Source organism: Rhamphochromis sp. 'chilingali' (assembly GCF_963969265.1).
Source record: "Rhamphochromis sp. 'chilingali' genome assembly, chromosome: 6".
NCBI lineage: Eukaryota > Metazoa > Chordata > Actinopteri > Cichliformes > Cichlidae > Rhamphochromis > Rhamphochromis sp. 'chilingali'.
This window is the reverse complement of record NC_137933.1, coordinates 23,708,735-23,720,931: the sequence shown is the minus strand read 5'-3', so window position 1 is coordinate 23,720,931 and position 12,197 is coordinate 23,708,735. Positions and strand designations below refer to the sequence as shown.

Here is a 12,197-nt window from a genome sequence, read left to right as displayed (position 1 = left end):
GGATCAGGGCAAGGCAACCATCTGCCATGACCAGCTGAGGGGTGTGGGGAAAAGAGAAAAGAAGAAAGACACAAGGAAAGAAAGAGCACAGACAGTCAACATTCTGCAGAGCTATGTAAACATGTAGGGAGTGAAAGGAGGTGAGTGGAGGAGAAGTGCGCAGTGCATCACAGTATATTACATGAAATCTTGCAGCACTTAGAGACTAGTGCAGCAATATTAAGGGTTTGTTCAGGGTCAACTGATCTAGTCTTAACTATAAGCTTTATCAAAAAAGTGTTGCTACCTGCAATTGATAAGTATGTACTTAGTGTTTTAAGTAATACAGTGGCTGATCCACTATTTCTGTTTCGTCTCTTTTATGTTTTCTTGGTCTCTTGGCTATAGAACCCAAAACTGTTACGTAGACCAACATTTAGCAACTTTACAAGATTGAGTAAAACAAAGCCTTTCAGTTGCAGCTTTTTTTTTTCCACCATGAGCTGTTCTTGTCATTGACTAAGCAAAATATAACTCTTGTAATACAGAAATGAGTATATCTTAAAATAAGATGAATGCCATATTTTCAGATGTTTTTTATTTTTTATTTTTAAAAAGATGCATAGTATCCACATCAAATTTTAATGGTTTCTTCTTTTGCACATACCACTCGGACATTATGCAGAGTTCCTCCAGAAAATCAATGCTACTTTAGTACTGTTTTTCTCGAAGGATGTCAACCATGAGGTGGAGATTTAGCATCAATCTGTGGAGTTTGAAACTTTTTTAGAATACTAACAATCTGTAATCATGTGTTTGTCTTTAAACTATGGGGTTTACCACAAGAGTTTCTCAGTCTTTCTTTTATTCTTTTCACAAATCCGAGTTTAACTTACTTTAACTTACTTAACTCTGTGTACTATTCTTTTGTTCCAAATGGTACAGGTCATCAAATTTTGGAAATTCGTGTGGTTTCAATAAAAACTTTAGAACTTGAATGGCTGAAGGTATGATCGTTAACATGTCTTGGTTTGCTGATATTATCGTTTCCCTTCTTTTTTCTGAATTCCTGGCACAACCAAATATTACTGTGTCATAATCAAGCCCTTTATGCCCTTTAAGAGGGCGATTCAACACAGGACAATATTTGTACAGCAGAAATCCAAGAAGCTCCAACAAATTTGTGACTCTCCTACATGAAAAGCAGACAGCTGATCTTTGATGTAGAAACTAAAGAGGTTAAATATTGTTTTTAAAAGAACATTTAGCAGAGACAAAAAAAAGCCCTGCCTCTGGACTCCCTCCACTGTGAATGTAAGGGATGACACTGACAACTGAGAGCAAGTATTCAGCTTTTAACACTTCAGCATCACTTCGCTCTCTGCTGAGCTTGACAGATCAATAGACTGCCTCACAGCAGGCCCTTGGGAAGTAAAAAGACATCACAGCAGTGTCACTGCTTACCTTTTTACAGTGACAATGAAACCCGAGTATGACAAGGACCCCAATTTGGCAGCTATCTTGTGTTCCCGTTTAAAAGCCTAATTAACTGTTTGATTGGCTGTGAGAGTCAGTGCTGGGCGAGTATGTGAAAAATGAACAATCAGGTTCTAATTATTTGTCAGTTCAAATAGATATGATTGCGTAATTACAGTCCCTAACCTGAACCCTTCAAAGATGAACGCTGTGACAGAGTCTGTTTGGGAAACTCAAGTTTATTTAGCCTATATTCAGTGAAGCAGTCCTGCTGGCACCGTATATTATTAAAAGTACCTGAGTCTGACTTAAGAGTTGTGTTGCTGCACAGAAAGCTTTTCAGAAAAAATGCCCATTTGAAGATTTTTCCACTGGTCTTTTTGTTTCCAAATATCCTCCCATACATGATAAAACTGTTTCTCAATTCTCCCACACGTGCTGATTGGTGAATGTAGGTCAACACAGATAAATTTGAAACCTCAGATTTTGTAATCACTTCATGTTGTTTACATTTATTCTTTTTTTTAACTTCAGGAAAAGTTTGTGGAAAGTTGCTGGACAATCATTTTGTTTGTTGTTTTTTTCAGGGCAATAGAGAAAGAGTCAACTACACTATCTATTGATTCAGCCATCAAAAAAGGTCTTTCTTTAGACAGAACGTTTTTGTTTTTTTTCACAAAAAAACCCTTTCTTTAACTTTCCTTTAATTTTCTGTGCTCTACCATTAAAATAAACAAGCAGGAAAATGTATTTATTTAAGTTAGAAAAGTTAGAAAAAGGACTTTTTTTTAAATCGTAAATTTACAGTTCTTTTAGTGTATTTATTCTTTTTCTTCTGCGTCAAACATGTGGTTGGGGCATACTTTCTGTGCCAAACACTGTTCTGCATTTGCTGTAAAGGAAATAGAAACTTCCAGAAAATTTCCAGGGTCTTTGCTGAAGAAGCAATTCTTTTTCTCGAATTACACCAAACCACATTAAAGTTACATATTGTTTTATATACTTCTTCCAAAACTGATGATTCTTAGTTAAGAATAGGCTAATATGTCACCGACCTGATGTTGTCTTAAAAGACAACATCTAAGTATTTAATTTTATAGGAAAGCACATGTGGTAGATATTCAGGACAATGGACCTAACAGTCAATACTATGTTTAGATTATACATACTGCTGTGAGTATTGCTGTCCATGCCTCCATGGTAGAGGAGAGGATGGATTTCTTTGTGGGGATGAAGGTAACAAAACAATGAGGGTAGCAAGAAAGAAGAAACGGGTTGCAGACCATAATTTTGCCACTGAGTTTTACTGCTGAGCCTCTAAGCTTCAGTGCTGTTGAGCCCTCATTACTCATCACATCAAACCTTTCTAATAACAACCTTCACTGCTCATCTAAGTGAATTCTTTCAGGAACAGGTACAACAGGTATCTGGTTGATGGTGATAACTGTTTTTATTTAAAATATTCTTTTTTTTTCCTTTAGGCAATATTCTGTTACGTTTGCGCTCCTTGCAGTGATTTGACAGTGGGGATTACACTCCTTTAATTATTTCCGCTGCAAATTGTTGACACCATTAGTCAAGGCTTTCATTTGGGATAAAACAATAGCCCCACAGCTCCAACTAATATGTTCAAGCACTGGCTTTTTGTGCCCTCTGCTGACAGATGATGGATTTTGCATTTCAGCTTTCTACGTATTATGCTATAATTTGTTAGCAATTAGTTAACCATACTTACTGTAGTGTGTGCCTTAGCTTTCTTTTGCACTCATCATTACAAAGTGTTGCATGTCATTATTCCAATTTTTCATGAGTTCCTGTATAAAATATAAACTTTATATTTTTTGTTGTTTCTCAGATAACAATAACATTATTTTCTCAGTAGTCATTCATAATTGCATGTGTGTAGCTTATGTATGTATGCAGCTGAGTGTGAGTATTAGTATGTTTGCTGGTTCGAACTTGTAAAATTTCCCGGTTTCTTCAGTTAAGTTGTTTTTCAAGGGGTTTCTTGGTGTGGACAGGTGCCTTCGGTATGTTGTGGGCACGCTGGCAGACTTTCCATGTCTGTACACCTCAGTGCCAGTCTATGTGGGCAGCAAGGAAGCCACTTGTAGGAGCTGTGTGAGATACAAAAATTTAATGGCACACGAGGATTCAGTGCATATCAGTTATTTTCCGTTTCAGCTTCAGGTGTTACCCATTAAATGCTGATTTAAATACGCTTCTTTTTCTGATGTCGTAAAACCGCTAAAAGTAGGAAGATCTGCTACGTCGTTACTAAAAAGCTATAACTTCCAAATCAAAGTTTCTCAAATAAGCTGTTACATTAGCAGTGATGGTTTGATCAGTCAATACTCACCCATTGAAGCATGACAGATCACAGATGGGAAGGTTGCAGGTGAAGCATTCAGGTCATTCTGCTGGTCTTGAGTAGGGTCATTTCCTGCAGGCACAGGACAAACTGAAGCACACAGTAAGAGTGACAGAAAATAAACACTGAAAATACAAAATTGCAAAGTTAGTGTAAATATATACTGCTGCGTATTGGAAATGACTCAGCTTCAAGTTTGATGTCAGTTGAAGCTCACTTTAGACTTCTTGTACATTTCCTTTAACTAAACACAGCAGCAGATTGTTGTACCTGTACAGACTCCTTGTCCCGTTTCAGTTCCCTCCCCTAGTAACATTTCCTGCAGCAGGCTGTCCATTTTGGCCTCGCCAAGCAGCTGTGCTAAGTGAAGAGTCTCAACCATCTGCCAGGCCACACTCTGCAGGGGAGGCAGGATCAGCAGGAGTTCCCCAAACCTTCCTCGCTGCTCACATGTTGCTTCTTCTAAGAGAAGATGGGCCTGGAAACGGAGATGTCGAACCACCTGAGGACTCTTCAGTCCCGAACAGTCTGCATTACATAAGGTAAGAAAGTCTTATGTAAATATAATATTGTATAAGGGAACCACTTAAATAAATGCACTTTGGTCAAATTTAATCTAAGCATGGGTAACCATAAGTTTAAAATGTAAATGAAAGAAGAAAAGAAACAATAAGACAATGATAAAAATAATATCAACAATCCTCACAGAATGAAATGCACTGAATAAGAACTGACCAACTGATCATCATGAAGACAAACCAGAATCCTGTTAGAACAATGTTTTGTAGATAGATTATGTGAAATATGATTTTTTAGTCTAAATAAGAACTATTCTGTTTGAAGCATGAAAAAACAGACATTGTTGATTAGGCCTGCCTTTCAGTGTCTGGGCCAGCACAGCTCTCCTTAATTAATGCAGCAATGAATTCTGAGTTATGCAATCACTATTTTACAGAAGATATCTATCTGTGGACTGAATCTACACGCACAGTAGGTGGTGCAGAAAGACAACAAACGTCAGGATGGTGTTCAAGTGCTGAAACCCAATAGAAGTTGAAGCTAGTTGGACTTGTGTGAGAGTCTGTTGACGTTTTACGGTAATAATTATCCAGAAATATAGCAAATTCACAAACTTTTTCTCCAGTTGAATGTTATCTATTTGACAGGTGTGATTACTTATACAAGGCTAATTTTGTATAATTAGGGGAAAGGCGTGATGGGAGTGTTTCAAGTGCAAATGAAAAAATAGGGCTGAATGAACTATATGTGGATAATTGAAATCAAACCTAGAATATGACTGATTATATTCATCTCTGTCTTGGACAGAGATGAATATGTTTGCCAGTTCAGACCGTTTGGACCTCCGGTCTATCCCTACCACAACAGGTAAATGGGGAATGAAGTTAAGCAGGCAGCCTCTCTGCCTGACTGCCAAGAATGCCACCACATCCTGATATTAGAAAATCTCTCTGAAATGTACTGAACTCAGACCGCTCAGACTAAACTATAGCTGAAATTGGCAAGAACAATAAACCAAGAGAGAACATAAAAAAATCAGCCTTTTTTCAGTGCAATAGAAAAGGGCAAACAGAAATCAACCTCATTCACCTTCTCACATGCTGACTGAACTAACCTGGGGCAAAGAAGACAATCGTCCGGAGGCAAGCAAACTCTTTGTCTGTGATGACCAGCTCTCTGAGAGGTTTGACCAGCTCCTCTTGAATTCTGAATGCCACTCTGGATATCTCTACTTCTGCACCTCTCGGTGGAATCACAAAGTCATTACCTAGTCAATTAAGAAAAAGATAGTCATTCACGTCCAAGAAGTTTAAGTGTGAAGTTCAGGCTACAATGCACAAAATACTACAGAGAACACATCTGTCCTACCAAGAAGAATGACATTATTGTAAGGCAGTGAGCGTCTTGCTACCCCTAAGATAAGATGTTCTGCAGAGTGGGTTCGTAGAAGGGTTACCTGCAAGCACACATACACGGGTTTCACATAATATAAAGAGTCAAACTTGGCATGGACAGATATATCTTAGCTGTTTAGTATAAAAGGTTCATTCCTCTTTGTACCCTGTCATCTATTGGAAGGCTACAAAACTCTGGGATGTGTTTAGCCCATTCCACCAGCAGGAGGAGTTGCTGCTTCATGGACTCGAACACCTCTCCCACACCTGCTGTCTTCTTGGTGGTGATGTCATGGCTCCTAGGAGAGAGAAGTGCTGGGAACTGAAAGAAACAAAGTATAATCTGAATTCACAGTAAACAGGTACCATGGATGTAAACCTTAGTGTATGTGCGCGATTAAGGAGATAAACCACAAACATTCTTTTTTTTTTAAATGGATCAGTTGGACCACATAACAATCCATTTCAGAATTCCTGCATTGCTGTAATTAGTGTACCAACCGTCTCTCTATGCTGCAGTAAACCCTGATAACAAACACTTGCAGTCTTACATGGTGTCCTACTGAGTTTCTTATTATACTATGTAAAAGCAGACAATGCCAAGTCCTATTTTCTTACATGTACAACAAGAGAAATCACTCTAAGAGACACTGTCTGACGTGACATTGTGCTACTTAAAACTTGCTTGAAGACTGCCTGATAACAAATGCTAAAGCACACCAACTCTTATGCTTTGTAACATCACATTACTTCTTCATATTAGCCATTGTGTCAACACAGTTTGTTACATAGCACTTAACAAATTACAGGTATAAGAAGTGTTATCGACTACACCCTTTTTTGCACACTTCATCCAATTTGGATATTAGTCTCCATTTAAAGTGTAACAATTATAACAGACTTTAAAAAAATGAATTTAGATAACTGCTGTTTTAAAAACAGCACATCGGCTCAAATATCATGCAAATGCACATGAGTGGGCCGCCTGTGGCTCAAGTGTTAGTGGCTGCCCTCTAATCATGAGATGCACCCAAACGGTCCTTCAAATAAATGCTTTCTGTAACTGCTGTAAGGTTAAAAGACGGCTCATAAGTGCAGGGCAGTTAAGAAGAATCACTTTGTTCAGTAGCTGTGTGCTCTAACATCTTTTTGCGGTCTTGCATTTATTTGACTTCAGATTAATCTTTAATACTTAAGGATCAAAACTATTTTCCTTTTCTGTTAAATTTAGTTAACTTTTTGGCTTACTGCGAACCAAAATGAATTCATTAAAATCATGTAACCTTAGAATTTTTCATCTCTTAGCTTTATTTAAATCATTTCTAAAATGATTTTAAAAAAGTGGTATACACATTAAAAAAGGATTAATTTCTGCCAAAGAACATAACATCTAAGACCAGTAGTGTGTTACCTGCTGAACAGTGGTCTCTGCCTGCAGCAGCACACTGATGGACAAAGTGCCCACTGTCTGCTCCTTGGCTCTCTGACTGTTGATGCAGTCTCTCTCATTCTGAACAGCTGGACATTAAAGAGAGGAAAGAACCATCAGGCAAGCTTCTTGGCATCTCCGCACATTAGTCCTGCACTTGACTGTTTTTTTTACTCGCCTCCTCAGCAAATACATCCCGAAAGAAATGCCCTACTCTTCATCTCAACAGAGTCCCTCTATCCCCCGTGACACTGAAGCTGCTGTTTATGGCTATATTAGCCACGCCAAATGCTGCATACTCGGGAAATGTGGCACAAATTGGATAAAAATAAAATTCTCCGGGAGCCTCTTTAAGTTTCCTTCTGTTTGCATATTTAAGTGTCTCTATTCCAGGATTTAAAGGAGTATCGAGTGAGTAAATGTTACATTCCTTAATATGAAATAACTGAGAGGATGATGAAATGTGATATGAATGGGTGCACAATTATGTTTCATATAATGCTGGCAACATCCTACTCAAGGTTTATCACTGGTAAGTATAAAGTTGCAGAAGAGGAAGTATGGGGAACCAATAAGAAGTATGTAGTACATCTAAATGTAAACCTGGTGACGTTAATATTTTAATCCAGCCGTGTAGACTTTCTTCGGTTTGATGTGCTTTAATGTGACATTTTGTTTTTGACAGCTTCTTACATTTGCTACTGACAGTAACAGTTGATGTGGAGGCTTGGGCGCTCGCTGATTAAGATTATATTTTGAAGGGAAGATGTCATCACATGTTGTTGACCCATCCGCAAGTGTCATTAGAAACACGGCAATCTGGATGGCCTCAGACTAATTCTAAAATGGCTCTACAAAGTCAGACAACACAACCAAGTGTCAGAGTAATCAGTCATCAGAGGTGTCCTCTCAGCAACCAATCTGGAGCACATTAATCAAACTAAAGGAGGAAAAGGAGCAGCAGCAGCACCAGCAGGGTCCCTCTGTACTTCACTGACATGGTGCTGCATGACAATGTCACAAATGAGCCTTCTGTGGAACATAAATTAAGTTTAGTTTTGGAGTAAACAGTTACACGGCTTACTTGGAGGTCGAGTACAAAATAACACGATACTGGAGACTTGTTCAATATTTTTACTCATCCGTTCCCACAACAGCTGTACTTGAAAGTGTTATTAGAACATGTTATGCAAATCAGGCAAATTAATGAAATACACGTTTAAAAGCACACCGCTGGCCGTGACTTCAAAGGGTTGTGAGCAACTGCTGTCCAGAAAAATGGAGAGCAAATATTTGGCCGTGCTCAGCTGTGTTAATTATTCATGTGAAACGAGGCTCCTTTGATTGCATCGCTTTCTCCTTGCTTCTCAGTAGGAGTCGATAAAAGATAAAGCCAACGATAGACACGGTCCACGTAAACACACCTGGAAATTGACACTGACACGTTCACTGTTTCTCAAGAAAGATTTTTTTTTTCCGCTTTTTTTGATGAAGTGATATTGATTGTTTTATTTTTCACTGAAGTAGACAGGTTTAAATGTAAAAGTACAGAGCAAAATGTGAGGTCCTGGATATTCTCAATAAGGTACAGCTGAACCTTTTTAGGTAGGTTGTTATAGCTAAGTGCATTTTTTTTTTCAAATTAAAGACTAAAAGAAAGTTTTATTACACAAAAAAGAAAATCTTAACTCTAACCTTCCTTTCTCATTCCGGCCTTGAAACACTTTCGTAGTCTGCAATAGCGGCACTGGTTCCTCTTGTCTTTGTCCACAATGCATTGCCTATCGAACCTGAAACGAATGCGTCGTATTGCATAAGAACTTCATCTCAAGCACAAACAGTTCAGTCTTGAACTGTTTCAGAGAATTTACGCCGCTAACGTTGCACTGAATGGTTAATCTGCAGGTTTAAAGTGAGCAGCAGAGGTCAAGTAAGGCTCCATTATTCATTTTTTTAAATTTGCTAGTTATGTACTTTCTGAATATAAATGTTATAGCTCAAAGTATGTTAAACCATTGAACCAAAGACTTCATTTTAATATTTTGGTGATTTGTTTTAGGTATAGAAAAATTGTTATGCTTTGTACAGCAATCAGCTGGCCCTATGATAGTACTCACCTACAGCTGTAAGTGTGGTTGTTGCGAATGCTCCTCCTGAAGAAGCCCTTGCAGCCATCGCAACTGGGTGCACCGTAATGTTTACCTGTGGCTCTGTCTGCACATATGAAGCATTGCGTCTTTGCGCCATCGGCCCCTGACAGGGATGAGGAGGATGCTGACACTACTGAACCTATGGGACAGCAGAAAATATTCAGATAATATGCCTGCGAGGAAAGGTTTGACTAGCCGTCCACTGTAAGAAAGTGGGATTCTCTATGAACCTTTTTAGCTGGTCACAAACGAATAAGTAAATATCTCTGAGCTGCTTCTAAACAACACAAACAGAAAGATGGCCATACTCCAAAGAACCTCCACTTTGATAGGAACAAACTTGTGATGTGATACAGAGGATCTTTTATGATCTTGTTTTCAGTGGTGGGTTACAACTAAAATGTTTTCACCTGAATCTAAATGTTCCAGCTTAAAGCATGTTAAACCACTTATTACTGCATTACATTATTGTTGCATGTAAATCTGTGAATGAAAGCTACATTCAAAAAATGATGTTACCTAAACTAAACACCGATCAAGTAAGTTACCGATAGAGATGTTTTACTTGGAAAGAAAGAAAACACAATTTTGCCTTGACCTTTCTTCCCCCCCATTACATTAGAGTGAAAACTACACTGAAAACCACCTTGTGTCTACCACACTGTTATGTTGCATTTCACCTCCATGTCTGTCCAGACCTTACCTTTGACCTCTTGGAGATAAATTGTGCAAGAGTCAGGATTGCAGAATGTACCTTTAAGGCATTTTTTGAGAAGCAGTGTTATAAGTTGGAGAGGCTTTTCCTGTCTCTGAGCTTCTGTTTCCATTTGCGTTTTAACTCAAATTGTGACTGAGGGCAGGCTACATGTGATAAAACAGTCACCATCCAACTGGCTGGTGTAAGGTGAGTAAGTGTGTAATAAACAAGAAGCAGTCTGGAAAACAAGCATTAGTGTGGTTGTGCGTTTCTGGCTATCATCTTATGTTACAAATATCACCATTTCATTATCTTTTCATATTAGACATGTATGTGATATTTTTGTCACAATTAGCTAACCAAGTCTTGAATTCTGCCAAAAAGTATTTTATGAGGTCACGTAGAATATTTTGACCAACTCCGATCAGCTCATCCTTGATTCATTTTAGGATTGTAGCTTCTGATTACCATCTATTTAAGTTGTAACTGTACTCTGCTTTCTAATTATGTTACACTTCCATCTAACCCATTAACAGAAACACGTAATGAATCATATTTCACCTCCGTGAAAATAATACCTTTGTACACAGAGATGAATTTGCAGAAAGGTGCTGATTATGCACTTTTGAACCCCTCAGAATCATCTTCGCACTGCTTCATAGCTGGAACAGTGTGAGGATAATAAAAGCAGGGTTATAGGTAATGATATCAGCTGTATATGAATGGCATGGACCCCTAAGGAACACTGTACCCATGAGTAAAAGGTAATTCCCCATTTAATTAAAGCAGTTTAGAAGCCAGTTAAGAACCAAAGTCCACTACTCTCCTCTGGCTAATTTTACACTGGGCACTCAGCCTCCCACCGTGTTGCTCTAAACTGCATCTTACCCCTCTTGTTGCAGGACTGTCTCGCTTTAAAAGCACTGACCATCAAATATGGTGTAATATTCCTGCACTAATGCACATATTTTACATGCCCCCAGCTATAATGTCTGTAAATTGCACACTTAGTTTAGGCAGATGAAGCAGCTAGGGATTTTCAATTTAACAAGGAAATGCTTTCTGTGGCCAAAGATCAGCTAGATTGAATTAAGAGATTAGAATACATTTGCCTCGCAGTTATCTGGATTTAAAGAGCAGCCTAGTAGTGAAGCTTCTTCATTTAAATTGGCAAGGAAAGGGGCTGATTCAGCTCAACAGAGTCCTAATTAGAATGACAATAGATCAGAATGTAAACTGATGTAGACCTATGGAAAAAGTAATCTGCAACTATTTTGATAATTTATGCCTTATACATAAACATTTTTATGCAACAATGCCCGATATGGACTATGGACTTGGACCTTGGACCCTGTGAAACTGTGGCATTTCACACTTGGACGTAATTTCAAGTATTAAAATAAGGTTAGCTGGACTAATTAATAAAAAACAAAAACAAAAACTAGATCCCCAAAGTGATGCATTTTCAAAGCAGATCTCTTTTTAATATTCAGTTATGCAGTTTCAGTATCTTTTGGTGTGACAGTGGACAACACTCTGAAGATCGTTACTTGTAATCAAGAGCAATTTAGGTGAAAGCTCATCATACCTGTTTTATTTGCTCGTAGAGGAACCAGCATCATGTTGTTTAACAGTTTAGTCTCTGTGCTGCCATGAGTGCACTCCAGTTTAAGGATAGTCCCAGTAAGCTTCATGGTCTCTGGACTCTGTGAAGGGTTTCTGAGATATGCAAAGCTCCAGCAGTGTCAATTTTAACTTCCAGGTCATGCATTCGGCTTAGTTCTCATCCCTCACAAGTTTCCCGTGTGTGGCTCCAATTCTTTTCGTTCCCACTATTGTTTGAAAGCTTTTGTCTTTGTGCTCTTGAGCCACTCTACAGGTATTAATCTTCTTTAAAATGTCACTTGTAACATTCTTGTGGTGTGCTGAAAAGCTTGCACCATGACGGTCCTCTCAAGTAACCTGTCATTGACTCAAATTGGGTCGTTGTCCGTTTGCTTTTTTTCTTATCTGTATCTGCAAAGCATATCGAGGGGAAAGGTCAGAGACAAACTTGGCTCACTGTGACGAGCACAAATAGATAAGACCAGTGTTAGTTAGATGTTAAAAATATAAATGTCTTGCTCTTTTTCTTCTTTTTATTATTTATTTATCTAGCTTTATTAGGAAGATAAATGTGATC

At 38.3% G+C, this 12,197-nt stretch overlaps 1 protein-coding gene across 2 annotated transcripts; it reads right to left on the bottom strand.

The window, feature by feature from the left end:
• Positions 1–2,086: 2,086 nt before the first annotated feature.
• On the bottom strand, positions 2,087–11,912 carry hnf4b (hepatic nuclear factor 4, beta). Of its 2 annotated transcripts, none has more exons than XM_080884766.1 (10): positions 11,604–11,912; positions 9,286–9,457; positions 8,864–8,958; positions 7,151–7,257; positions 5,906–6,061; positions 5,714–5,801; positions 5,460–5,612; positions 4,097–4,354; positions 3,815–3,916; positions 2,087–3,572 (listed from the first exon to the last, which is right to left on the bottom strand). In XM_080884766.1, the coding sequence occupies exons 1-10, from the start codon at positions 11,707–11,709 to the stop codon at positions 3,529–3,531; spliced, it is 1,281 nt and encodes a 426-aa protein (XP_080740892.1). In that variant the 5' UTR covers positions 11,710–11,912; the 3' UTR covers positions 2,087–3,528. The 2 variants fall into 2 exon arrangements, with proteins under 2 accessions (XP_080740892.1, XP_080740893.1); XM_080884767.1 differs by having other exon boundaries at positions 3,815–3,898.
• Positions 11,913–12,197: the final 285 nt, after the last annotated feature.

Coding starts and splice junctions, on each gene's coding strand:
- hnf4b (XM_080884766.1), bottom strand. CDS start 11,709: ATGAAGCTTACTGGGACTATCCTTAAACTGGAGTGCACTCATGGCAGC. Junction 8,959..9,285: donor AACCACACTTACAGCTGTAG/GTGAGTACTATC, acceptor CATTCGTTTCAG/GTTCGATAGGCAATGCATTG. Junction 6,062..7,150: donor CAGAGACCACTGTTCAGCAG/GTAACACACTAC, acceptor TGTTTCTTTCAG/TTCCCAGCACTTCTCTCTCC.